The sequence below is a fragment of a genome, unplaced genomic scaffold, assembly GCF_019419815.1.
Source record: "Pyrus x bretschneideri cultivar Hongxiangsu unplaced genomic scaffold, Pyrus_bretschneideri_v1 Contig27, whole genome shotgun sequence".
NCBI classification, from domain to species: domain Eukaryota; kingdom Viridiplantae; phylum Streptophyta; class Magnoliopsida; order Rosales; family Rosaceae; genus Pyrus; species Pyrus x bretschneideri.
This window is the reverse complement of record NW_025999579.1, coordinates 4,382,484-4,408,395: the sequence shown is the minus strand read 5'-3', so window position 1 is coordinate 4,408,395 and position 25,912 is coordinate 4,382,484. Positions and strand designations below refer to the sequence as shown.

General features: G+C 37.2%; 4 protein-coding genes across 7 annotated transcripts; 3 read left to right on the top strand and 1 right to left on the bottom strand.

The window, feature by feature from the left end:
• Nucleotides 1-270: 270 nt before the first annotated feature.
• LOC103952995 (homeobox protein knotted-1-like 6) lies at nucleotides 271-7,780 on the top strand. Its single transcript, XM_009364707.3, has 5 exons — nucleotides 271-798; nucleotides 1,151-1,279; nucleotides 1,395-1,512; nucleotides 7,002-7,243; nucleotides 7,465-7,780. The coding sequence occupies exons 1-5, from the start codon at nucleotides 385-387 to the stop codon at nucleotides 7,606-7,608; spliced, it is 1,047 nt and encodes a 348-aa protein (XP_009362982.2). The 5' UTR covers nucleotides 271-384; the 3' UTR covers nucleotides 7,609-7,780.
• A 2,432-nt stretch (nucleotides 7,781-10,212) lies between these two features.
• On the top strand, nucleotides 10,213-13,274 carry LOC103952996 (cysteine-rich receptor-like protein kinase 1). The gene is made up of 6 exons (XM_018648864.2): nucleotides 10,213-11,141; nucleotides 11,437-11,538; nucleotides 11,636-11,986; nucleotides 12,079-12,313; nucleotides 12,420-12,564; nucleotides 12,732-13,274. The coding sequence occupies exons 1-6, from the start codon at nucleotides 10,376-10,378 to the stop codon at nucleotides 13,053-13,055; spliced, it is 1,923 nt and encodes a 640-aa protein (XP_018504380.2). The 5' UTR covers nucleotides 10,213-10,375; the 3' UTR covers nucleotides 13,056-13,274.
• Nucleotides 13,275-16,594: 3,320 nt separating this feature from the next.
• On the bottom strand, nucleotides 16,595-17,035 carry LOC125478991. Its single transcript, XM_048587938.1, has one exon. The coding sequence runs from the start codon at nucleotides 17,033-17,035 to the stop codon at nucleotides 16,595-16,597; it is 441 nt and encodes a 146-aa protein (XP_048443895.1).
• Nucleotides 17,036-18,193: 1,158 nt separating this feature from the next.
• LOC103952997 (serine/threonine protein phosphatase 2A 55 kDa regulatory subunit B beta isoform) lies at nucleotides 18,194-23,309 on the top strand. 4 transcript variants are annotated; one of them, XM_009364710.3, is made up of 14 exons: nucleotides 18,194-18,482; nucleotides 18,872-18,975; nucleotides 19,150-19,257; nucleotides 19,408-19,527; nucleotides 19,843-20,034; nucleotides 20,161-20,252; nucleotides 20,508-20,626; nucleotides 21,109-21,232; nucleotides 21,344-21,467; nucleotides 21,627-21,695; nucleotides 21,991-22,082; nucleotides 22,205-22,279; nucleotides 22,638-22,717; nucleotides 22,814-23,309. In XM_009364710.3, exons 1-14 carry the CDS (start codon nucleotides 18,386-18,388, stop codon nucleotides 22,948-22,950), a joined length of 1,533 nt encoding a protein of 510 aa, XP_009362985.2. In that variant the 5' UTR covers nucleotides 18,194-18,385; the 3' UTR covers nucleotides 22,951-23,309. The 4 variants fall into 4 exon arrangements, with proteins under 4 accessions (XP_009362985.2, XP_009362984.2, XP_009362986.2 ...); XM_009364709.3 differs by having other exon boundaries at nucleotides 18,244-18,500; XM_009364711.3 differs by having other exon boundaries at nucleotides 18,246-18,482; nucleotides 22,641-22,717.
• Nucleotides 23,310-25,912: the final 2,603 nt, after the last annotated feature.

The window sequence follows — 25,912 nt, the reverse complement described above, 5'->3', positions numbered from 1 at the left end:
ATGTGGATGCCAGTTGATCATATGTGTGTAGATGCATCCACGATCCTACATACAGTTGTAAAAGAAAAAAATTATATACATATAAGCTTACACTTTTAAAACCCACTCCAAAAGGAAAGTATTTGAAACGGTAACCGATCGGTTAAAAAAAAAATTACCACAAACAATCTACCGGTTTGTACAAACTCCGTATGTTACTTTCCTATGATTAGTGACTAACTTTAAACCTAAATTAATTTATAATGATGACTGTGCCTTCTCTCTGGCCTCACACTTCCACTTTTCATCCCTATAATTATAAAGCTGGAAGCTCTCTTCTTGTGTCTTTCCCAGTTTCCCTAAGCAGATAGCTTATTACCCTGATCTCCTATTGGAAACGCACCAATGATGGAGGATCTGTACGGCCTCGCCGGCTCATCGTCAACGCCTTCAGCTGGTTTCAGCTCTGATCTATACTACTCTTCGTCAATGGCTGATATGCCTTTCTCGGCGAATACGACGGTTCCTGATCATCAGTTGGACTACTACTGCACCTACAGGAGCAGGAGCGCCAGCTTTGAGCCTTTAGCGGCGGCTTTGGGGGAGCAGCGGATACCCGGGACGATGAGACCGGACCAGATGTTTTCAGGGTCGTCGTCCGGAGTGTCGGACGCTGCTTCGGTGGTGGCTGCTGGGATTCAAAGACGAGGAGGAGGGGAAGGAGTTTGGGGAGAGGAGGTTTCTTGTCAAATGAATGAGATGATCGCTTCACATCCTCTATACCCTAAGCTTCTTCAAGCTTACATCGATTGCCAAAAGGTGTAGTACTATTACTACATAGTTAGTAAAACCTAACATATCTATCCTTTTGATTGTCCAAAACGAAACGAAAAGAATACCAAGAAATAAAGATGTTATATTATATGTGCTAGTCTAGGTAGAAACGGTTAGCAAATAAGTTGAGTTTTGAGAAGAAAATTAAAAATAAAAACTGATAACAAATGATAATCAAACTGTTTCTATCTTCAACAAATTTGGAGATTTGATAAGTGTGTGACCATGTAGTTAGTAATTAAGTGGCTTTAATTTTTTTTTTGGATGCTCTTAAGTTTATTAATTAATTGTTTATGTTGGTGTTTAATTTGGCTGAATTACAATATCAAATGTGTAGGTGGGGGCGCCGCCAGAAATAGCAAGTGTGTTGGACGAAATCCGGCCGCAAAGTGATCATCTAATTTCCAGGAGACCCACCGCTTCAACTTGCATGGCTACTGCCGATCCTGACCTCGATCTCTTCATGGTCTCTCTCTCTCTCTCTATTCAAACTCTGTATGATGAAATTTCCTTTGTGTTTTGCCTAGCTAATTCTCTCTCCCTCTCTCTCTCTCTCTCTCTCTCTCTCTTTTATTTCTTAGGAAAGTTACTGCGATATATTGTTCAAGTACAAATCGGATCTTACGAGGCCATTCGATGAAGCAATTACCTTCTTGAACAAGATGGAGACGCAGCTCAACGCGCTCGCCAATAATACCAGTACTCTCTCTCCTTCAACTTTCTCTCTTTTAATTAACCCAAATCTATGTTTTCTCTAGGTATTGCTTTACGTGATACATTTAGCTATAGGCGCACGTTAGTGCTGTGCACCTTATTACAAGGGGCACAAATTAACTCTAATCCATTTAGAAGGAAGAGAGCAGTACTGTACTTGTTTACAAATTAAGCTTGTGATATTAAGAAACCCTAGAATAGATATAAGGGACCCTAAATAGATCAGAAACAGTGTGTTTTGAAGGTATTTTGTGACACTTGATTTCCCAGATGTAGACGAGTTTTCTATGTGGCACTGCCCTAGATTATGGCATATGATACATTAATTTTCGTGTCTAGCTGCCTATGGCCCTGGCTAGTTAATTGAGCGACTATCAAATGTGAGCTTTAATTTGAGGCAGATGTTGATATATATATATATATATATATTATATGTATGTATATAAGTTTGAGTATTTTTAGAGTAACATTTTTGTATAAGTTTTGTTTTACCCGTCCATTTGTTATCCAAACATCACCCTCATGAGCACATATAGAAGTATTTTTATATGACAATGTTATTTAGACACAGAAAACTGACCCATTCGTTAGCACACTTTTTAATAGCGGTGGCAATTTAGTATGTTAAAGAAGTATTTTCATGAGATAATGTTTTTTAAGTGATTGAACTATCTTACTTGGGTGGATGGGTAGAAGGAGGCATCTTACGGCGCCTCTATTAAGGAAGAAACTTTCCTATGTAGATGTTGCACATTAGAAGAACATATTAAATTATTAGGGCAATGCTATTTACACGCAAAAATACCGACCCATTTTTAACTCTCTTTTTAATAGAGGTGGCAGGTTAGTGTGTGTTAAAGAAGTATTTTCATAAGATAATGTTTTGCGCGTGAGTTTGGTAGAAGTTATTTTTTCATAATCTTGACATAATAGTTAACCTCTTCAAAAATCTGGGAAGAGCGAAAATATATCTTCTCACAGTTATATACACTTTTAGATTATTTTTTCATGATATAAGCTACATAAACTGATTTCTGTTTGTTAGTTTGCATATTTTTAGGACCACCTTGTTTTTATATGTAGTTTTGCTTTATTTATAGGTAATTTGTATTGGCCTGTGATTAGACCACTTGTGTTCGTAACTGCGCATATAGATATGGGTATTATTCTCTGTATACCTGTAAAAAAAAGGTTATTTACACAATTCTTTTTCCTTCAATGTTTTTACTTTTTAGTATGGCCGTGAAGTCATTTTTTTTATCCAACTTATAGGGATGCTAAGAAGTGTTTAGAGGGGGAAAATAACCTAATGTCTGCTTGTTCCTTGCTCACTCGGTAAAGTGGATAATCTAATTGGCGACATCTAATGTATGCGTCCGGTAGGATTTGCTTAATTTTCCTTGTGTGAGTGGCTCTTGGCTTTTGCATTTATACTAAACTTTCATTTATTGGAATGGTCAAATTATTGATTGCGGGTTTCTTAACTTAAATCTTCAAGTTAATTGGATAAGATGAATAGAGCAGGAGTTTTGGTGCATGTCATGTTAAGGGAATTAAGAACTTTGCCTTGGTAAAGTAATTGTACTTGATCAATTCTTACATATATCCAAATGAAGAGCACCTAAAAGTATTATCAGGTATAACTGGTGGCGGTTTCAAATGTATAAAATATAATCCAAGCTGAAATAAACTACTTTTCTTCTAATCATCCACATGATGAAGACGAGATTCTTAGTATGGAATCCTGTGATGAACATCAGTTTTATATACATTACCAAAATATTGTCTGCCTTGGGGACTTACCTTGTATTCCTTCACCTTCTATCTCCAACTTTTGAGGTTGTGCATATATTTGTATAATGGCTTAATCCATGAGATTCGTACTGGCAACAGATCGATTTTCTCATTGAAATCATTAGTTTAGCAATACCTTTTGTGCTTAAGGCAACAAGTTTGCAGATATAGTATGACAATAAGCTTTTTTTTTTTTTTTTTTTTTTTTTTTGCACCACTTTAAAAGCAAGCATCTTTTATGGGATTTCATGGGATTTCATGGGATTTTATGGATTTTGTGGAAACCCGGTTGTTACTACTTAATTGGTTTAGGCATGCAATGAAACTATAATTTAACATTAAATTCAAAAGAGTTCATCACCTTTAAGGCTCTCGGCTACTGAGTTCGAAAGCCTATTTTACTTATTGTGTTTGCAGGGTGTCCTTTTCTGTCAAGTCCGGATCCTTTTTGTGAGGATTATGGAGATCTGTGAATCGTGTCCGTTCAACGTTCATCCTGCGATCAGAAATCATTTTAAATATTTTAAAAATAAGCATTAACTACTTGACAAAAATTGATGTACGATGAACGAACATGATTCATAGATTTTTAGAATCCTCACCAAAAGGATCCGGAGAGGATCCTGTTGGTTTTCTGTCAATGACATGCTTGAGCAGATTCTTTTTTAATTTTCAAATACTATATCACAAGGATACCTTCGATGTACATGTCTTTAAGATAAAATGAAATTGGCATGTGCTATCTATTCATGTTATTATGTTAATGGTTAAGAGCTGTTGAAGCTTTAGACCAAGTGTTTTGGGTGTTCTCTTTTGTAGATTATACGTTTCCTAGCTGGTAATGTTTGAAATTTGAAAGTCTTAAATCATATCTACTAAGTTTTGTCTATATAATTTATAAATGGAAATGTTAGTAGCACTCTAAAACAATCCTCTCATTAGTCATTCCTTTGTTTTTTCAGTAAGGGTGAGTACATAAAAGAATTTCAAATTCTTTCAACTCCTTTTGCTATGAGTAGCTCTTATCGGCTAATTAACAAGAGCAGTTTGTGTATTATTTGTTATGATTTTTAGCAGTACTTCGTGTATGATGGGGAAGTATCTCTTATCGGCTAATTAATAAACCCTCATTTTTTTGGAGCATCTTGCAAAATTAGTTTTTGAAATTCCATGTTCCTTCATTGTCACCTCTAGCTATAACACCAGGTTTGCCCTAACTGCCATTTCATTTTGGGATAGCTAAAGTTCCAGTAGTCAGATTAATTAAAATATTGATGTTAGACTTGCATGCAAATAGTAAGTGATTAAACATGGTACTTTATTTATTGAAAATTGGTACATAGGCATCAGGTTTTGGTGTTAATCATTGGGTATCTATGTATCTATAGGTTCTACTTCCTAGCCAGTTGGAAAATTTTCTTCCAAACCTTTTGTGTTTATGCCTACTTAAGTTTGAACTGTGACAGTCTTGTGTCTGCATATCCATTATCATTCTTTGTTCTAAAGCAAATCAACGAAGTAAAATTTGTAATACAAACAGTACATATATACATGCCACAAACAAAAGTGCCCAAACTCCAATTTTAAGAGGCACTAACCATTCATTTGGGTCTGCTGCAATGTTTGTCATCTTCCCTGGATTGAAATGAAAGTCCAAAATTTCACATGTATCTTGTCAGGTAAAGAATGCAGCTAGGTTTTGCTACATGTGCTCAATCACTGTGCATGCACGAGTGATTTGAAATTTCAGTGCATGCTGTGCAGTAGTAAATGTGCACGGTGCATCCACTAGCTAGCTAGTGAGGGCATTGGAAACCGTGTATTATTATTAGGGGACAACGAAAAGCAAAGGGCATAGAGGGCACAGCCAGAGGGTAGAAAGGCCAATCGATAGATTGGATAGAGGGGAAGAAGTTTAAATGTTGTTGATTTGTTGACCAGAAGGACCCCCGCAGTTCCCGCTGCAGGTAGGGTTCAGCTTTTAAGCATTCAAACTTGAAGCAAGACTGGTTGAAGCTGCAGTGGCTGCTGGTGCATCCGATGCTTTTTTCTTCCTTTAGGTGGTATATGTGTTAAATGCTTTTTCTGTATCCATATTTCTGGCACTAAACCCAAACCAGTCTTGTAGCACTCACGTAATACTCACATCTGCGTCCATAATTCTTACAAGTTTTTACTATCCTAATTAATAAATGACGAATTTCAAACTCATTTTTTGCAATTGAGGTTTGATTTTGATTAATTTCAAAAGCTTTGCTGCTATATTTGTCTTAATTATAACATTACATTTAGGTGTCGGCTCTATACGTTGTAACTTTATTTATTCACTGGGGCGTGGCACTGTTGTGCTGCTAGTTTGGGTTCAAAGTGGGGCGTGTCAAAAGTGGTAACCAAGTAACTGAAATAAACAGGTATATCAAAAGTCGTAAAATGTGTGCGAAAAATTATATTTTCTTTTTTATATTTACCATTTTAGACATTGTTTTTAGAAACAAATCACTTATATAATGTGTTACCACGTTATTTTATTAGATTGAAAAAAGGGTTTTGTTTGTGCTGTTTAGATAGATAGATTGACATTTTTTATTTTGGTCATATGGAATTGGGTTGCACATCAATTTCCATAGGACTACTAGAAAAAAGGAAAAAGGGAAAGCACAAAGGTATAGATGCTTTCTGCAACCTTTCTCGGAACTGCAAGAAATTGAAAAAAAGTTGACACGGGAGATTTGAGAGTGAACTGAACTGATGGAGATTTGAGAGTGTTGCAGGCTGCAGGCAGGCCGTCAGGCAATGAGAGTTCTTTGGAGTTGAGTGTAGAAGATAATACGTGGAGTGCGTGCCATATGGGTAACCTTACCTCTCAGACTGAAAGAACAGATCGATCGATGAGCCCACTCATACTTACGATACGACAGAACGAACTTCTTCAGCATTTCTTTTTGGTTTTCTTTTAAACTCAAAACTTTTGTTTTCAGGCTGTCAGTTGATGTTACCCGACCCCGCCATCCGTATAGCATCATGGCTTTATGATACATCACATCCCTGGAAACACGAAATCCTGCTCTCCATGTGTGCATGCAGGATCTCTCGTAGATGATCAATGGATGGATGGTTCAATGGCTGATGTGCATGGCTGGCCCACTGCTCCATCCATTGGTCCCACAATCCTGTTCTATGCCCATTTTGGATCATGGGGATCCATCTCTCCATGCTCACATGGTCGAGACTCAAAGTCTCAAGTCTAAACGTAACAAATAAAAGATTGACAATAAAAAACCCTAACAAATAAAAGGACTCGTTTAGTAAATCCATAACCGGAATTGGAAGATTTAAGTTGAGAGGGAATTGCTTAGTTTTGCTAAGTTTATTTTTGCATTGTCGCATTGGGTGACAATTAGAATGTAGAAATTAATTAATTATGTGATTACATCTTACAGTACGTTAGGAATGAGACTTTGAAGCACTTGAGCGTGGAACCAATTCCGTAGGGTTTTCTTAAAGCAGTTTCAATTCAATATTATGGGTTGATTTGTATTCCTTCTTTTGTCACCTTTATTTGTGGAGGTGGTTAATTTATGAGCACATTTCTGCTACTTATAAACAACAGAACAAGTTATTTAAAATTTGGCATATTGGATTTCCGTTCAATTGTACAAATCAGGATTCTTTCATTGCAGACGATGCTGCTGGTTCATCAGACGAAGGAGACTGGAGTGGAGGAGAGATAGAGGCACAAGACTCTCCGCGGACAAATGAAGATCATGAGCTAAAGGATAAACTGTTGCGTAGATACAGTGGCTATATAAGCACTCTTAAACGTGAGTTTACCAAGAAGAAGAAGAATGGAAAGCTCCCGAGAGAAGCAAGGAAAATTCTCTTTGATTGGTGGAACCTTCACGATAAATGGCCTTACCCAACGGTAACTATAAATTATAAAAGCTTGATTTTTTAAGTTTCACATACCCGTCTTCTCTTTGTGCACAACTATGTATACTTTTGTCCATTGATCCCTTTGGGCTTATTCAATCTGAAAGTTAGAAATAAACAAAGTATGCAGAGGAGAAAATGGGGTGTGGAAATCACTCGCATTTTATACTTTTTTTTTTTCCCTTGAAATTTCTTGTTTTTGGTATTGTGCAGGAAGCTGATAAAATTAGTCTTGCCCAAGTGACTCGACTGGATCAGAAACAAATAAACAATTGGTTTATAAATCAAAGGAAGCGCCATTGGAAGCCATCAGAGAACATGCAATATGCTGTTATGGACAGTCTTTGTGGACCATGATTAATTATGAACTCGGTCCATCTTAAGCCAATGCTGGGAACAAATATGCTTAATCGCTTTGGTTACATCTTCCTTTACTAATGTTTGTTTTGTTATTAGCACGTGTAAGGACAGATTTGTTATGCAGAATAGTTACGAGATGTGAATAAACTGACTATAGAATATCTCGCAATATTAGCCCTTATTGAGGAAAACTTGTGCTAATTAAGATTTACTACCAGCGAGAAAATTAGTTAATTAAGATGGGCTAAGTTCTCATTGCTAAAAGCATTGAGTGGCCCTATCAGCTTTTATCTCAGGATCTGGGCTCAAGCATACAGATATAGACCGAAGGGTGGGCACGCATTAATTTCGATTTTACTAAGGCTGAATTACCGGAGAGGAAAATAGGCTAAAAAAACAAATAAAAGCTAGCAGTCCAATTGGCGGTGATCTTATGTTTTTTTCCCTGCCATGAGCAAAAATTGTGCATCCACAATTGACAGACAAAACCCTAAAGACAAAGATTAGGTATATTAAACCCTAAGAATATGGATTTTGTAAAATTGTGACAGAATTTACTTGTTTTTTTTTGTGACTGCGCATCAACAAATTAAGTATTCTGTAGTTATAAGATTGCAAATTTAAGTATTAAGGTTGATGGTTTGACGATGAATTTTCTTATAAATTGATATGTTAATAATTGTTTTTCTAATACTTATTTCGGCTTTGCTCTAAGATTTTATTTTGGTAATAGGTGCACGTTATACCACAAACCTAACTAAACCTAACCAAAGCATTAGTGAACCGATATATGTCGGTATTAAACCATTGGGTTTCAGTTTTGGTATGAAATTCAGACAAAACCACAATGTGCGGTTAGACCCAAGTTCGAACTAACCCAAACCGCACTCAACCCTTACATTATGCTACCTAGTGGTTCTCTCCTGCTTAGTAAAAAACAAAGAAAACACAGACATCCACGTTTGCATGGCTGTATTTTCGTATTATGTTTAATGGAATTCTTGTCCAATAAAATTGTTTAATGGTATTATATAAGGAAGAATCTGAGAAACAGAAAAGGCAAGAAACCACTTGCAGATAAATACACACATATATATGCACAGTAAATATTCTAGTCCCAACTTGGAGTTGTACATAGAATAAATTCTATATTATAATAAGTTATAATTTTACGAGGTTCGTTTTAAGGAAATTCTTCTCTACGTAATAATAACTATCAATAAGTACAAATAATATTCAAATGTCACAATACAAGCTAAGATGAACTAAATTATTTCTCTAAAGTTATTTGGGACAATACTTTAGTTTTTGTTGTTGATGTTAGGTCTTTGAGTTTGCAAGTATGTAATACCTCATCACTATGAACAATGTTACATAAAATTTACTTAGCAAGCGAAAGTATCAAAGTGAGCACTACATACATGCATGCACTAGCTTTTAAATATTAAGTGTATTCCACTAATGCAACTTAAAAATTTTCATGCTCCACTACTAATAATGCAGTTATTTGTATCCATACAACTTTCAATAAGGATAACTGAGTCAAAAAGTAATATTCTTTAAGTAGACCTTTATTAAGTCATAACCTTTCTAGAAATATAAAATCGATTTAGTCCCAAAACTACGACTATATAAACGTCTTACTGTATATTATTTTTTAGAGTCCTATTTGCACGTTTACCACAAGTCTGAGTAGGATAAGAAATAAAAAAAGAAAAGGAAACTACTGGTTGCAAGTTACTCCCAGGAACATTAAAAGAACGTAGCAGAAAAAACAGGTTTTAATTTCATACATATTCTTGTGATGGCTTATAATATGATAATGGGAATTTTACCAGCATCTCATATTGAAATAGCACTTATAATTATTAATTACCCTTTACGCCTGAAAATTTTAATTATTGTATCTAACAGAGTTGCTTTTGACCAAAAAAAAAAAATACATATATCTAAGAGTTACTGATGTTGTTTTCTTTTAAGCAGTCGTCCTTTTTTTCTCTCTCTCACCATGCCGGACATTTGTACTGAAAATAAAGAACCAAAAAATCAATATGTTTAGCAGCATGGTAACATTTGGTTCATCAAACTTCTAACTTTGATGCTGGAAGCATGCTGAAATTTCATCTTTACTTCCAGTTGAGTATTACGTTATACCAAAATGACTTTAGTTGTAGATTAAATATTTAACTATATATTAAAAAACAAAAATTTCTAATTCATAATCGATTATATCAAATGTTCAAAGAATCACGATTTTGTGTATATTAATTTGTAATCTTTTAATTCAGGAGGAGGTGGACGAGAAGAAACTCTTGTGGCTGGTTTTGTAGTAGAGATGAATATAACTGATGAACAATCATCGACCTCATGTAGTCTCACTCAATATGAGAATTGTCCTAATTAGACAGGCACACCAAAATAAAGAGCAACATTTTCAATGTTATACCGCGCACCTCTTAGTACTCATTCGTAAATTCCACCATGACCATTGATTAATATATAAGAGCTAGTTTTTAAATACTCAATTAGAAACTTAGAATATATATCGGCGTAGGGTTTAAGCAAGTAGGTTCAAAGCTTCTGCCTTCTGGGCCCTAAGTGTCAATAATGGTGCACTTAGGCGGCTCGTTCTTGGCCTTTGGCTTCCAACTGAATCTTCCATGCATGGAAAACGATAAACATGGACGCTGAGGCCGCACCAACCCCTCTCTCTTGCATAACTATTTTTCTGGAGAAAGAGTAACCCATTGACCATTTGAAGGAGATGCAATTACCAATCCCAAATCCTCAAAACCTCATTTGCCTATTCCTCATATTCTCCTCATTCTTCTTCTCTCCCTCCGTCTCACACCCTCGAATCTCCGAGGCGGGTCGATTCTGTGGACATGGCAAGCATAACTCCAGCGGCAACTTCATTCCAAACTTCGTAAACGTAATGAACTTCATCTCCAACAATGTCAATGCAAAACGCTGGGGAGAATACATTATTACCTCACCAGCACCGGAAGTGTATGCCCTTGCTCAATGCTATGATGATCTCTCACCAACCGAATGCTCCGCTTGCTTTGCAGTGTCTAGAACAAAGCTCCCCCTCTGCCTTCCCTCCGCCTCGGCTCGTATATATCTTGACGGTTGCTTTCTTGGTTATGATGATCATGAGTTTTCTCACCAGGCAGTTGATGACGAGTACAAGAATGTTAACTGTGGTAGCTCGCCAATCGATGCTTCGAAGTCCAGAACAAAGGAGTTTGCTAGAAAGGTGGAGGGTGTGATTCGAAATGTGACAGAATTGGCTGTAAGTCATGGAGGCTTTGGTGTATTTGGGAAGAGAGGAGTGGAGAGTGTGTATGCATTGGCTCAGTGCTGGAAGACAATCAATGCAAGCGGGTGCAGAGAGTGCTTGGAAGAAGCCGGGGCTAGCCTCGTCGGATGTGTGCCTGGAGTTGAAGGCAGGGCTATGTTTGCAGGGTGTTTTTTGAGGTATTCAAATGAGAACTTCTTTGGAATTGAAGATGGTTCAAATGACTCTGGTGAGCCTAATTTCAATATTTCTTTCTCTTTTCAATTTCAATAATGCTATTTAGACACAAAATCTTAACACCATTAGCAATTCTTTCTAGCATAGGTGGACCTAACCATTCTATGTGAAACTCATTTACATTAGAGAGTGTGTTGGCAATGTTGTCACGAATAGTGTCTAAATATCATTACACTTGGGATATGTCTAAATAAGATATCTTTTTAAAATTGTTAAGTTACATGGGCTTTGGATCAATGATTCTTCTTCAATATCTTAGTAGTTTCTTTTTTTTTTTTCTATAAAAGTGAGGCAAACTGTAGCTACCATTCTAATTGCCATGGCGAGTTCTTTGCTTGCTCTCTTTGGAGTTTTCATGGCGTACAAGAGATTTTATAAGAGAACTGAAGGTAAACACCTTGAACTTACAGTCCTAATTCAACCACTTATTTTTAGTTAATTCTTGTTCTACATGTTCTCATTGGATCCTTAAGTTTTTTCTGTTAGTGTACAATAATCCAATTGGGATTTCCATCTCTATACACAAGAACAATTTGAACTTCAAGTACGAAATGCTTGAAAAGGCCACCGATTTCTTTGATGCCTCGAGGAAATTAGGCCAAGGAGGAGCTGGTTCCGTATTTAAGGGAGTTCTTCCAGATGGTAGAACTGTTGCAGTTAAAAGATTGTACTTCAATACGCGCCAATGGGTGGACGAATTCTTCAATGAGGTGAATCTCATCAGTGGAATCCATCACAAGAACCTTGTTAGGCTTCTGGGTTGCAGCATTGAAGGTCCAGAAAGTCTTTTGGTGTATGAATATGTAGCCAACAAAAGCCTTGATCAAGTCCTTTTTGGTGAGTACTCCAACCTAGCTAGTTATCATCTTAATTCATCACTTCATTGTGTATATACATAACATTAATACCAGTTTACTTACTTCGTGCAGGTAACGACACAAGGCAAATTCTAAGTTGGCAACAAAGATTCGATATCATCTGCGGAATTGCTGAGGGACTTGTGTATCTTCATGAAAGTTGTGGAGTAAAAATTATTCACAGAGACATAAAAGCCAGCAACATTCTCCTTGATGAGAATCTTATTCCGAAGATTGCTGATTTTGGACTTGCCCGATGCGTTGGTCCAGATAAATCTCATCTTAGCACAGGAATCGCGGGGACACTGTAAGAATTTAAGAAATCGCTACCAGTAATTTTGTTCCCCTTCTGATTTTTATGCATATGTTTTACATACAGAACTTACGAAGTAGTTTGATTTTTGTTGTTGCAGGGGATATATGGCTCCTGAATATCTTGTTCGAGGACAACTAACAGATAAAGCTGATGTTTATGCCTTCGGTGTGATGGTTCTTGAGATAGTATGCGGCAAGAAGAAACGCGTTTTCGTAGAGGGTTCAAGTTCGGTTCTCTACTCTGTAAGACTCATCTCCCTTATTTGTTACACTTTGGTACATGTAGTGATATGCTCAATTAAACGACATGATTGCCATCGATTTTATAAGCAAAGTCTCCAACGACGAATTCCAGTATGCATATTTCTCAACACGTAAGTAACATCTTATTTTTTTCCTTATGACATTAGGTTTGGAAGCATTACAAGGAAAAAAATATCACCGAAACTGTTGATCCGACCTTGAAAGGTGGATTCCCCGAGAGAGAGGCATCCGATGTACTTCAGATCGGGCTTATGTGCACACAAGCTTCTCTTGCAGTGAGACCATCTATGGCGGAGGTGGTTCGGATGCTCACTGATGAAAAACACGTTATCCCTTCACCAAAGCAGCCTCCATTTTTGAATGCAAGCATACTCAACTCAGATGCGTCCAAAACTTCTATAAAGTACACTCTGTCACAAACAAGAGATGGAATAGGGTCCCCAGAGTCCAGTACTTTGTGCGAAGTGTGAATGTTGTATTTAAACAAGTAACATAGACAAAAGATGCTGCAAATTATTGATATCCAATGAAAACTTCGACGGTACGAGAGGAATTTCATTGATAACGAAAAAAATGGTTACACTGAATCAAGAAAAACATAAACCTAACCACAATGCCTTTTCAACCAAAGGGCTGAGGCTGCTTGAATTGAATAAGGCCAACGTAAACTATTGAGAATGTACGTGACGGTAAATCATGTACATTCGCAATCCAATAATGCAAGATTATTCAATTAATATGTAATTTACATGTACAATATTTGACAAGAATGGGACGTCACTTTCCATCCAAGTAACTCCCTAGAAAACATATTTTCATGAATTCATAATAGGAGCCCATATACCATGTGTCATAATATAAGTGAAAAAAACAAATTAAGTCATTTCATTTGTATTGCTATACGTGGTGTAACAACCTCATTAAAAAAATCTCTCATCCTACAAGACTAGATAGTAAAAAGAAGTGAATCTACCCGAAAATGCTAAGTACACCAAATTCGTGCATCAAATAATGTGCCGCTAATCAAATTTGTACTTTAATTCAAATCAAAATTTGATCAAGAATGATGCTAGGCACACCAAATTTGTGCAGCTAATAATGTGATACCAACCAAATGAAAAATTATACGATGTAGAATGTGTCACATCATTTGGTGCACAAATTTAGTGCATGAATTTTGTGTGTGTAGCACCACCCTTTGATTATTGTAATTAGAACATATATAGTGTAGAATATATTTCATTTAGTGCACAAATTTAATGTGCAAATTTGATGTAGGTAACACTAGCCGAAATTTAAATGTGCAAATGTGACACCAATAAAAAAAATACGTAACTTACATCTCACTTACCTCTATTAATTGGTCGGTCCAACGGAATATTTGGTGCACGAAATTAAAATATAAATAAGAGGATAGTTCTCATCACGTGGTCCAGAAAATATATAAAATAAAATTACAAGAAAAAAAAAACCCCAAAATAAGAGCCAAAACAGTAGTTGTGTTCCCTTGCCTGACCTACTATTTAATTTGAAATTTTCATCATATAATTCATATTGAAATAATACAGTCCAGAAGCTATCAAGCGATATTGAATACATGACCAATAAAAATAGATTTTAATATTGACATAACTGCTAACTTTGTTACTTGAGATTTGAAATTAGTAGAAGTGGTCATTGAGTTTATTCATCATTAATCATTTTGATCATTCTATGAAAAATCTAAATTAAATAAAGATAAAATGCCCAAAACACCCTCAATTTTTATCAAATCATTTTAGCCAATTGTTTATTAAATTGAGAGTATTTTTATTTTGGTCCTTATTCAATAGAATTTTTATGGAATGACCAAAATGATTGATGGTGGACAAACTCAGGAACCACTTTTATTGAATTCAAATCTCAGGGACCAAATTGAAAAGTTATGCCAATTTCAAGAACCATTTTGGCGAAAAAAGTCTTAAAATAATTACTAGATTGTTGGCTCGTAAACAATAAAGTATGAGATCGTTTCGATATCTAACTGCATAAAAATAAACAGTCGGACACGACGAAAATTGTAACATCCCACATCGCCCAGGGGAGTGATCCTTAAATGTATATTCTCATCCCTACCTAGCACGAGGCCTTTTGGGAGCTCACTGGCTTCGGGTTCCGTAGGAACTCCGAAGTTAAGCGAGAAGGGGGCTTGAGCAATCCCATGATGGGTGACCCACTAGGAAGTTGCTCGTGAGTTCCCAAAAACAAAACCGTGAGGGAATGGTAAGCCCAAAGCGGACAATATCGTGCTACGGTGGTGGAGCGGGCCCGGGAAGTGGTCCCGTCCGGGCGGGGATGTGACAATTTGGTATCAGAGCCAAGTTTCGATCCTGGGACCTGTGGGTTAATTGTCACATCCCCGCCCGGGGTCCACCACATCCTGGGCCCGCTGCACCACCGTAGCACGATATTGTCCGCTTTGGGCCCCGACCACGCCCTCACGGTTTTGTTTTTGGGAACTCACACGAGAACTTCCCGATGGGTCACCCATCCTGGGAATGCTCTCGCGCACTACTCGCTTAACTTCGGAGTTCCCATGGAACCCGAAGCCAGTGAGCTCCCAAAAGGCCTCGTGCTAGGTAGGGATGAGAATATACATTTAAGGATTACTCCCCTGGACGATGTGGGATGTTACAATCCACCCCCCTTAGGGGCCCGACGTCCTCGTCGGCACACACGCGACCAGGGTTAGGCTCTGATACCAAATTGTCACATCCCGGCCCGGGGTCCACCACATCCCGGGCCCGCTCCACCACCGTAGCACGATATTGTCCGCTTTGGGCCCCGACCACGCCCTCACGGTTTTGTTTTTGGGAACTCACACGAGAACTTCCCGATGGGTCACCCATCCTGGGAATGCTCTCGCGCACTACTCGCTTAACTTCGGAGTTCCCATGGAACCCGAAGTCAGTGAGCTCTCAAAAGGCCTCGTGCTAGGTAGGGATGGGAATATACATTTAAGGATCACTCCCCTGGGCAATGTGGGATGTTACAAAAATATTACGAACCGTTTATCTATTTGTTACAATTAATTGACTAAATGACCTTATTTCCAATTGAGTTTTCTAAATACGGATATTGCAGAATGATTTATAATATAAACGATTCCTATTATAAACATGAAATTTCGCAATTCGATCACAAAATATTTTAAGAAAAAACTCCTTAATCTTAGACCATCTCCAACCGAAGGCTAGTCAAATGGCTCGTTTTAGCCCTCTAGCCCTCCAAGAAATAAATATTTTAATGAACAGTGCATGATCATATTCCTTATCATCTCCAATCGAGGCCAAAGGGTCATAGGGCTCGTTTTAGCCCTGTCACAAAAAACCGTTTCTAATCGAGGACCAAAGAGCTATAGTATGGAATGTGAAGAATTGAAATAAAATGAGGTAAGATAGTATGAAATAGTGAAAAATATGTGAGAAATTGTGTAGGAAAAAATTAGAAATAAAAAAAAAATAAAAAAAAACTGTTGGGCATATAAACAAAAAGTGGGCTGGGACATATAAAAAAATCCTAAGCCCTAAACCCTAAAGTGGGCTGGGCAATGGAAAAGAACAAAAAAAATAAATAAATAAAGGGCTAGGCTAATTGGAAAAAAAAAAAAAAAAATTGAAATTGGGCTAGCCAGCAGGCTGGCTGAAAGTGGCCAGTCGTTTGGCCTTTTGGCCATTTCAGATTCTGTGGGGCCCACGAGCCATTTGGCCTAGCCTTCGGTTGGAGACAGTTTTCAGACGTTTTTCGGCCTTTTGGCCCTATGGACCATTCGGTTGGGAATGGCCTTAGAGCAATTCCAATAGGCTAAATGCATCTCTGCCCCTAAAAAATAGCCTAATCAATTTTATTAAAATATTATTATTTTTATTATAAAATAATAAAAATAATAATTTTATTTTTAATTTCTACGAGGAAGCAAGCAAACATTGAGCAACTGTTTTGCTTTCTCATCTACTTTCCATGGCTACAACTATTTTGCTCTCTTTCTGACGAGCAAGCAAACTCTGGTGACAATGATCACAAAGCAAGACACAATGAAGAAAAACAGAGTCACAAAATCCCTTGCATTCCACTTCCTCACCACCTTCGCTTCGACTCTCAAACTCTTGGCCCTCCTCAGTGCGTCGACCTCCTTCAACAAATCGAACTCCAATCCCTTCTTCTTCAGCTCCTCAATGCACTTTTCTAGTAGGTTCTTATCCTCATTTTCTTTCTCCAACAACTTCTCCAGGTGCTCCTCCGTGTTGCTTTTATACCTTATCGCCCAAATGATCCCCAGCGAGAAGCAGAGAAAGCAGAGTGACGAGATCCAGGACTTGTGACTGTGGGTCTCGCGATGAGGAACTAAAGAGAAGGGTGAGAGCTGTGCAGTGGAAAAGGAAGAAGAAGATGAAGAACATTGTGATCTCATTTCGAACTAAGTTGATTTGGGACTCATTAATATTATGATTTCAGCTTGCTGATGTCATACGGGCCGGTCCATGACTCTGTCAATTTTGGGATGCCCTGGAGACTAACTTGGACTGGGTGCCAGCCTATCTGTTGGGTTAGAGTGGACTGGCTGGGTGCCGAGCCAATAATTTGGCTAGGTGTTGGCCTATTTGTTCCCCGATGTAACTGCTCTTAAGGAGCCAAATATTCATCCGTGACAATAGAGCTTGTGTTTCGCATATATATTATTGAACTATTCTAATTAAGAGGTAAATTGGGTGTATTTCGCTCACCAGTCTTAAGTGGTGATAATGCTCGCCACCATATTTATCACTGTTAGATGAGTTTAACTTTTGAGATATGTGTCTATCCACTACACAAATATGGAAATATAAACTCATCTAACAATGATAAAATTAAATGATGAACATCACCATTACTTAGACCATCTCCAACCGAAGGGTCCAGATGGCCAGAGGGTCGAAAATAACCCGAAACCGTCTCCAATCGAGGGATAGGCCAAAGGGCCCCACTAGACAAAAAAAGGCCAAAAGGCCAATCGATTGGCCCAACTCAGCCAGCTAGCTAGCCCTGGGCTGGCCATAATTTTCATTATTCATGTCGGTTATATCTGACAACATTGTACTTATTCTTGTCGATTATAGCCGACAAGAATGGTAGGCCTTTTTAATTTTTATTTTTTACAAATTTTTAAATTTTTTTATTTAATTCTTTTTTTTTCCCTATAACTTCCTAAGCCATTGTATAACATTAAATTAAATTAAGTAACATGAAACAACATTAAACTTAAATAATAAATTATATTTGGCCCTATGACCCTCGGTTGGAGACGGATTTTTGTGACAGAACTAAAACAAGCCTTATGGTCCTTGGTTGAAGATGTAGGCAAATATGATCATATATTATTAATTAAAATATTAATATCTTGGAAGGCCAGAGGGCTAAAACGAACCCTCTAACCCTCGTTCAGTTGAAGATGGCCTTAAAAATGTTGAGCAAAAATATTTCCGAGGTAAAGGGCAGATTCGAATTGGGCACGAACACTCATCAATTGGCAGTAATGTTGAGTCCGCTTGGAGAAAAAAGAAATTGGGCCTTAAAACCGATGGACTAAAAATTGAGCCCAGCCTTGAAACCAAAGCAAAAATTTGGCGCATATCTGAAAATATCATTTTCTGGGAAATTCGAGTGGTTGACGGAGATTGGGAATCTCAGAGACTCGGCAACGAAGACTTGTAGCTTTACCAAAACAAAAATACCATCGAAGCGACTACCAGCGTTGTCGTCTTGGAAGCCCGCAGCTGCAGCCATGACTTTGAGCTCTGACCCTCCGGCCCCTCTGCCTTTAGAGTGGAAATTCTCTCAGGTCTTCGGCGAACGAGCTCCCGGAGACGACCTTCACGATGGTTATACTCTCTCTCTATGTATGTATGTATGTGTCTAGGTATGTATATACGTATGTATGTTGTGTTATTGATTGAAATATTCATTTTTCCTGCTTATGCTGTGTTTGGTTACTGAGAAAGTTTTGGAAAATGGAGATGAATTGCGATAATTTTACTTTTTTGCTTCTTTTGAGCTGGGAAAATGTATAAATTACTTTAAAACTATGGTTTTAACTAGTTGATTTTTTGGTTTAAATGGGAATGAGATGTCGGTTTTAGTTTTCCAAAGGTTAATTCTTTTCGAAACCAAATGAAGAACTTGGATTTGTTTTGTTTATGTATATTTTAGTTACATTGCTTACGTAGAGAAGTAAAGAAATGAACTCCAGAAGTGATGCTTTTTCGTGTAGGTGATATGATATCCGCAATTGGATTCGACAAGAGTGGTGATTTCCTTGCCATTGGAGATCGGGGTGGCCGATGTGTGATATTCGAGAGGAAGGATGGGAAACATGTGAGAATTGCCAACACGCTTTTATATCGTTCAGGAAAAATTTAAATGGACATTTTTCAAATATGAATACTTTTGAATTCACTTGGGGCTATCTTCCTTGTTAGGCTGGCATCTAATGTTGGATGAAATTGGGTTTACGTTCTTTTTACCCTTAATTGTTAATTGGCTTCGTAGACTTTAAATCTGCAACACCCTCGCCATAAATTGGAGCAGCTGGATTTCACGTCCACCCAGCATCCTGAATTTCAGTTTAAGACTGAGTTTCAGAGTCATGAACCTGAGGTATGTTTTAAAATCTTGTATTTAATGATCCACCATGTATGATACGCGTTGATACCTAAATTGGGTAATACCGGTGCATGTGTTTTGTTCTGTCGCTTCTATTTGTGCAATGGGGATGATTACGTTATCATGCTATTACGTTTTACTCAGTTTGACTACTTAAAGAGTGTGGAGATTGAAGAGAAGATCAACAAAGTAAGATGGTGTGCAACATCTAGTGGATCCCAGTTCATGCTTTCAACAAATGACAAGACGATAAAACTGTGGCAGGTATGAATTTTTCTAATTAAATCATTTTACTTAAAATGATGGACACTTGCTGTTAGCCAATGGAGTTGTGTTCTTGAATGAAAAGATGCATCAGAAAACCAAAAATCAGAAAAATTAATGTGCCAAGTGATTATACATGAGAAAACAACAGTGAAGAAACAAAGATAGAGCAGTTTGTGTTGAAAAGAATGCTACTTTACGTGTTTTATTGTCCAACAACAAGAAATTATCACAACCAAATTAGAGGCATATCACAGCTCTGTTAATATTGCATGTCCACTTTTGACTTGTTTGTTTTCTTGTTTCTGGGAACAGGTTAAGGAATCCAAGGTGAAGAAAGTAAAAGAAATGACCCCTTATCCACTGGCATCTTCGGATAATATGCTTCTGGCGGAAAGGAGTTTCATCAGCAGAGAAGATAAACCACCTTTTCCTAATGGCTATCGTCGGGAATGGATAGAGAAGATGGCTAAAAACATGTCATCTTCTGAAGACATGCATATGAAGGTTAGTACCCGTGCGTTTTAGTTAAATTTCTTTCTATCTGTTGGCATAGCTCTTGTGTTGTAACTTGTTAGAATCACTTTTGCACCGTGTTCAAATTTACTATTTATAACTTGTTTATGTGACTAGGTTGCTGACATTGAAGACAATGCTCAAACAAGATGCCGAAAGGTGTATGCCCATGCTCATGATTTTAATATTAACTCCATCTCAAATAATAGGTAAAGTTTGTGGATAGCTTTATTTCAAAATCAGTATCTCGTCTAGCTAAAAATTTCCTCTGCCAGAAAAATTATGATATTCAGAAGCCACTTTGTTTATCCACTATGCAGATGCACCTTCGTGTATTTTTTTCCTTATTTGGTTGCCCTTATTGCTTCTTTAAATTGCCGAAATAACATGGATTTTATAAAGTAGATAGTTTTAAACTAAATGTATAGCATCTAAAAGATAATCTGCTTTAAACCCTTGTACAGCGATGGTGAAACATTTCTTTCTGCGGATGACCTTAGAATAAACTTGTGGAATCTTGAGATCAGTGACCAGTGTTTCAATATCCTTGATATGAAGCCACCAAACATGGAGGACCTTACTGGTAGTCTACCCTTTGTCTTTACATCTTATAATTTCTATGAACGCCTATATTTATGTATTCAATTGAATATGCTTAATATCATCCTAACATTTCATTTTTTTTTCGGATGATGATATGTTCCATTTGTGGGAAGATACTGATCAAGATATAGGTTAAAATTGTGGGAAAGATGGTTTGGAATTGAGTTAGAATGTTTGAGATAGAAAGATTAAAATTTGTATGTTTTCAGAGAATTGAATTTTGAGAAAATTTCAGATTCTATAAAGTTCTAAATGGTTCTCCGTCTTTCAATTTAGCCATGGCATTAGGTTTTGCTTCCATAATTTTTGACCGTAGTTCCTTACTTATTTATGATGGGACACTAACCAACAGGGGTGTCAATGTCTGACCAACCTGTTCACTCAGTTTTGAAAAACAATTCCTGTGCTGTACCAATGTATCTATCAAATGAAAATATATGCTGATGATGAATTATTATCCAGAGGTCTTAACAGCGGCTGAATTCCATCCCATTCATTGTAATCTGCTTGCATACAGCAGCTCAAGAGGTTTTATTCGTTTAGTTGACATGCGGCAGTCAGCTTTATGTGATCACAGTGCAAGAATGTGAGTCTAATCACAGTTTCTGTTGGTTTTTGTGATCTGTGTGTTATTAGTTTTGATATAGTGCACGAGGATGTACTGATACTCGTTATTTGGAATTGGAGGGATTGACAGATTACAAGATGGAGATTCCCATGTGCCAAAGTCATTTTTCACGGAAATTATTGCATCTATCTCTGATATAAAGTTTTCGAAGGATGGGCGGCACATCTTAAGTCGCGACTACATGAATCTAAAGGTGCTTTATTTTGGTTGAGGTTTACTTTTAGATTTTGGATTTTCCTTCTAAAAATGTGATGCTTATAAAGTTATGTCATCGTCAAGTTTATGATGGCATTTTCAAAGTTCTTCTGTTGGTGCAAATTTGATTTGATTGCTGCTTATGTTTCTGTTTTAGATCTGGGATATGCATATGGATTCTTCACCAGTTGCAATATACAAGATTCATGAACACCTGCGCCCTAAGGTAAGCGGAGAAAAACCAACGTTTTGGCTCCAAGAGAGGTTCTTGGATAATTGGAGCATAAACTTCCTACATTAAAATATCACCAAGTTAATTTTTGAAACCTGTGAACTGAGTTTCAAATGAATTGAATGGGTGTCATTATGATTCAACGTGTCTTTGAACTAGGTCCCTTACCCAGTTGCCCTTGCAGCAGACATGTGGTATCGTTGGCTTTTACTCATAAGTTCATATATACAACCTTTCATGACCCCATCTCTATCGTCCCTACTGCTGACAGCCTTTTTCTCCTATGCAGTTATCTGAGTTGTATAACAATGATCGCATATTTGATAAATTTGGATGCTGTTTCAGTGGAGATGGACTTCATTTTGCAACTGGGTCTTATAGGTATGCCTTTTTGACAGGATCTCACATATTAAGTCACAGTACCGTTGTTACCAATCAAAATTGTGGAGTTGTATTTGCTTGCTTTTGCCCAACTGTTACAACTTTCTTTTATTTTGACTTAGCAACCTCGTGCGCATTTTTTCCCATGGAGATGGAAGTGAAGGAGCTACAATAGAAGCTAGCAAAACTCCCAACAGGTCTGTCCTAATTCCCTCAAATTGTAATTTGTCGAGTTGGTGCAATGGAACCTTATAGTCAAGCGGGCAGGGTTCATTTTCCCAGGACAACTGTTCGTTGTTGGATCCTCTTCCAGAAGTAGATATCTCCTTGGGCTTGAGGGGTTATGAAATTTTTTTTCAAACTTTCTATTTAAATTTTCTCAGTGCAAAATGGTCACTTGTTCCTTACAAAATGGTGTACCATAATACTCGAGAGTCCAGATTGTGAAACCAAGTCAACCCTTACTTAAAACTGTACATAATTTCAGTGCTATACAGATGCAAGTTATGTTTTACTTATTCTCTGAACCCTTTACTTCCCTTCTAAACTTGAAAGCAGGAAGCCAATTCTCCAGACTGCTCCAAGGGCAAGGAGGTCATCCTTGAGCAACCTGGCAAGAGGATTTTACCGGCATGGTTGGGCTTCTGAACCTCATTATATTCCCGTGCATTTTTCTTATATAGAATGCATCTATCAGCGGATTGAAACACGTACTTCTTCTGAATTTTCAGGGCATGAAAATTCAAGCTCGGGCGGTAATGACAGTAGTTACGACCTAAGCTCCAAGATTCTACATTTGGCATGGCATCCAGAAACAAACTTGATTGCTAGTGCTGCTGGGAATAGCTTATTCATGTATTATGCATAGATTTGTGTACAGTACAGTACTACAGTTACAATTTAAAGTAAGGACAGGGCTATTCACAACCCATTATTACCACTCACATGCTCTTGTTGATTCTTGGCTACTGTTCTTCCTTAATTTATTCGGTCCCACGGCCGGAAATTGAGAGGGATGTGTTAGAAATAAAAATAGGTGTGTGAATAGCACTGTCCCAAAGTAATTGTATAAAAGTGTCAGCTTTTACTATATATTATAGGCAGTAATTTTGAAAGTTGGAAATTCCTAACCCCAACTGTGTAATTGTGACTAAACAACACTCTTATTTTATCGTGCTAATAACATCTCTAAGATCTTATGGAAATCAGAAACCTATATTTCCTTAATCTTGTGAAAATTGTGAGCAAAAAGATTTTATTGGCTTTACGAGCCAATCTATTTGGTCATGCACTCGTGATTATATGAATGAGGACTATTATTTAGTCGTGGATGATTTCACACTCATTTTTTCTCCGATGCACTGGGGAGGGCAAACGGAAAAACAGAAATTCATAAATCATTTTGCTTTAGTCATGCTCATGTGTTATGAGAGATTATACGAAAACAAACACGGCTACTCTTTTAGATTTGTTTCCTCACGAGGAAAGCTCTTGAGATTATCTGAAGTGACAAGAAAAATGAAACAAAGAACTACAAAAGCTCTAAGAACTAGTTCTATCTAGATGGGTTGTGTTTTTTATGTTCGTGTTATTTTTGAGTCATTTTCGTTATTTTAATTGGTCGTATTATGTCAAATTCGTAATCTTAACGCGTTCTTATCGGGTTCTTAATGAGTGACCCATTAACCACCCAACTCATTAACGAATTCTTAATATGTGACCTGATAACCTCTTACTCATTAACAAGTTGACCAAAATTTATTATTTTTTTGTTATTTCGTATCTAGTTAACAATAGAAATCGCCAAACCTAGTGCAATGATCAAGAAAAGTAAAACAACAAATCGAAATTATGATAAGTTGAGAGTTCGATATTTGTCTTGCTCCACCGACTCATGACCCTTTAACATGAGCATATTCCCTTTCATATGACACTGATCTATAATGTGCTTTTGACAAATGCTACTGTATACTTCACACGCATATTTTACATATATGCATTACATGTCACACCTACTATGCCAAGAGATAAGGGAAAGGGATCTGGATCCCTACCACCAAATTCTCCTTATCAATTAATTCGAGTTTTTGAAATTTGATTCAACGGTTACAAATAAAGGCCAAAGTTAAAATAACTTTAACCATTAGATTAAATTTCAAGAGTCTGAATTATTTGATGAGGAGGATTTGACGGAAGAGCTCTGGAGAAGATCCCTTTCCAGAGATAAGCATCCAACTTGCAGATTTGTTTATTATTTGGGCAGCTCAGACACCGCTGCCCAAAACCCTTCCTTCCATGCCACAAACCTGCCCGTTTGCCCGAAATCCCCTCACCAGTTGCCCTAGAAGACCCTAATGCTCTCAGATCCTTTATATAAACCAAAGCAGAGCAAAATCCTCTTCATTTCATTTGCATAGCCTCCTTGGTCTTCCTCCTCCCTCCTTTGTGCGTTTGTATGCCATTAGGGTTTATCTTTTCTTTCTTCCGCAAAACATGTTTTAGTTTAATGATGCTTTGATTATGGTCTATTTCTCTCATTACCGAGGCCGTCAAACGTATTTTGATGTTTGATCAATTTACAGCTCGTTTGATACTACTATCTTTATCAATTTTCGATTGTTGAAAATTAAAACGAAATAATTATCAAACGGGTTCTTTTTAGCACCTTGCTAGTTAAGTTTGTGATGTTCTTGATTTTATGTGTGTGTATATATATATATATGTGTATGTGTATGTGTATATGTATATATGTATATGTATATGTATATGTATGTGTATGTGTATCAGTGTATGTGTGTGTGTTATAGAAGGGTTTAGTTTACGTGCAAAAATCTTCCATCCGCATGCAACAGATGATGGGCAGAGCGGCCATGTTTTGCACAGATTGACTGAAAAAATTGAGCGCTCCTTTTCTGTGTGCTTCAGTTAGCTGTTTGCTTCTTTAAGAGGTTATGTGCGATTTCTGCAGAATCTCTTTGGATGTCTCAGCATACATAACATACATACAAACATACACGATATCATTCATACATACATACATACATACATATATATATGCTTATAGGTGATATCATACATTTGATTTACTCCATTTGGTAAAGGAAAATTGTTTATGTGCTTAAATTCCAAAAGTTTACTTGGAAAGGTCAAGCAATAATTTGGAAACTTTTTGTCTTTCTAAAAATAGTTGGTAAGGAATAAGGATCACATAACAATTTCGGGATGCTTACTAAATATGGCAAATTCTTCCCCTTCCATATCGAGATTAAAGTCATGGTCCCCAGTTGACTAAAAACTGATCCAGAATAGGTATGCCGATAATTTGACGAACAGTCCAATTTGCCTTAGAGTGTAAGACGGGCTTGTCATTTATGGATGTACTGGTCCTCAAGCCCATCTCGGCCTCTTTGACCTAGATGACCAACGAGGTCATAGAACTCTTGACACAACGATATATTCACATTAATTAATTCACATAAATTAAGATATTTACTTTAAGTAACAGATGGAAGAATAAATTTATTGTGAACTCATCATTTATAAGATTCGAATGTAATATTTCACATTTATGAGTGAAGAGGAATATCAGTAGCATTATTTTTCCCAAAGTTACGGGGTCATTATGTCGAGTTCGCTCGACATTGTTCTCGCAAGAGTCCCAGTATACTTTACTTGTTCACCTATGTCGGTTTGGGGTAAGTTCACTGGCAAGATCGCCCTTCCAATTCGAAGTTTTTTCTTAGAAGTTTTAACCTTGTTGGCTATGACAATAGTCGCAACTATAAACACTCACAATTGTGACAGGACGGTACGCTCTACTCTCTCGCAAC

Excerpts from the sequence above, each read along its gene's own strand:
- LOC125478991 (XM_048587938.1), bottom strand. The coding sequence starts at position 17,035 with ATGAGATCACAATGTTCTTCATCTTCTTCTTCCTTTTCCACTGCACAG.
- LOC103952996 (XM_018648864.2), top strand. The coding sequence starts at position 10,376 with ATGCAATTACCAATCCCAAATCCTCAAAACCTCATTTGCCTATTCCTC. Across the intron at positions 11,539-11,635 it reads ATTTTATAAGAGAACTGAAG|TGTACAATAATCCAATTGGG; the intron begins GTAAACACCTTG and ends TTTTTCTGTTAG. Across the intron at positions 12,565-12,731 it reads CAAGTTCGGTTCTCTACTCT|GTTTGGAAGCATTACAAGGA; the intron begins GTAAGACTCATC and ends TTATGACATTAG.
- LOC103952997 (XM_009364709.3), top strand. The coding sequence starts at position 18,386 with ATGACTTTGAGCTCTGACCCTCCGGCCCCTCTGCCTTTAGAGTGGAAA. Across the intron at positions 21,468-21,626 it reads GCGACTACATGAATCTAAAG|ATCTGGGATATGCATATGGA; the intron begins GTGCTTTATTTT and ends TTTCTGTTTTAG. Across the intron at positions 22,718-22,813 it reads AAGAGGATTTTACCGGCATG|GGCATGAAAATTCAAGCTCG; the intron begins GTTGGGCTTCTG and ends CTGAATTTTCAG.
- LOC103952995 (XM_009364707.3), top strand. The coding sequence starts at position 385 with ATGATGGAGGATCTGTACGGCCTCGCCGGCTCATCGTCAACGCCTTCA. Across the intron at positions 799-1,150 it reads CTTACATCGATTGCCAAAAG|GTGGGGGCGCCGCCAGAAAT; the intron begins GTGTAGTACTAT and ends TCAAATGTGTAG. Across the intron at positions 1,280-1,394 it reads CTGACCTCGATCTCTTCATG|GAAAGTTACTGCGATATATT; the intron begins GTCTCTCTCTCT and ends TTTATTTCTTAG.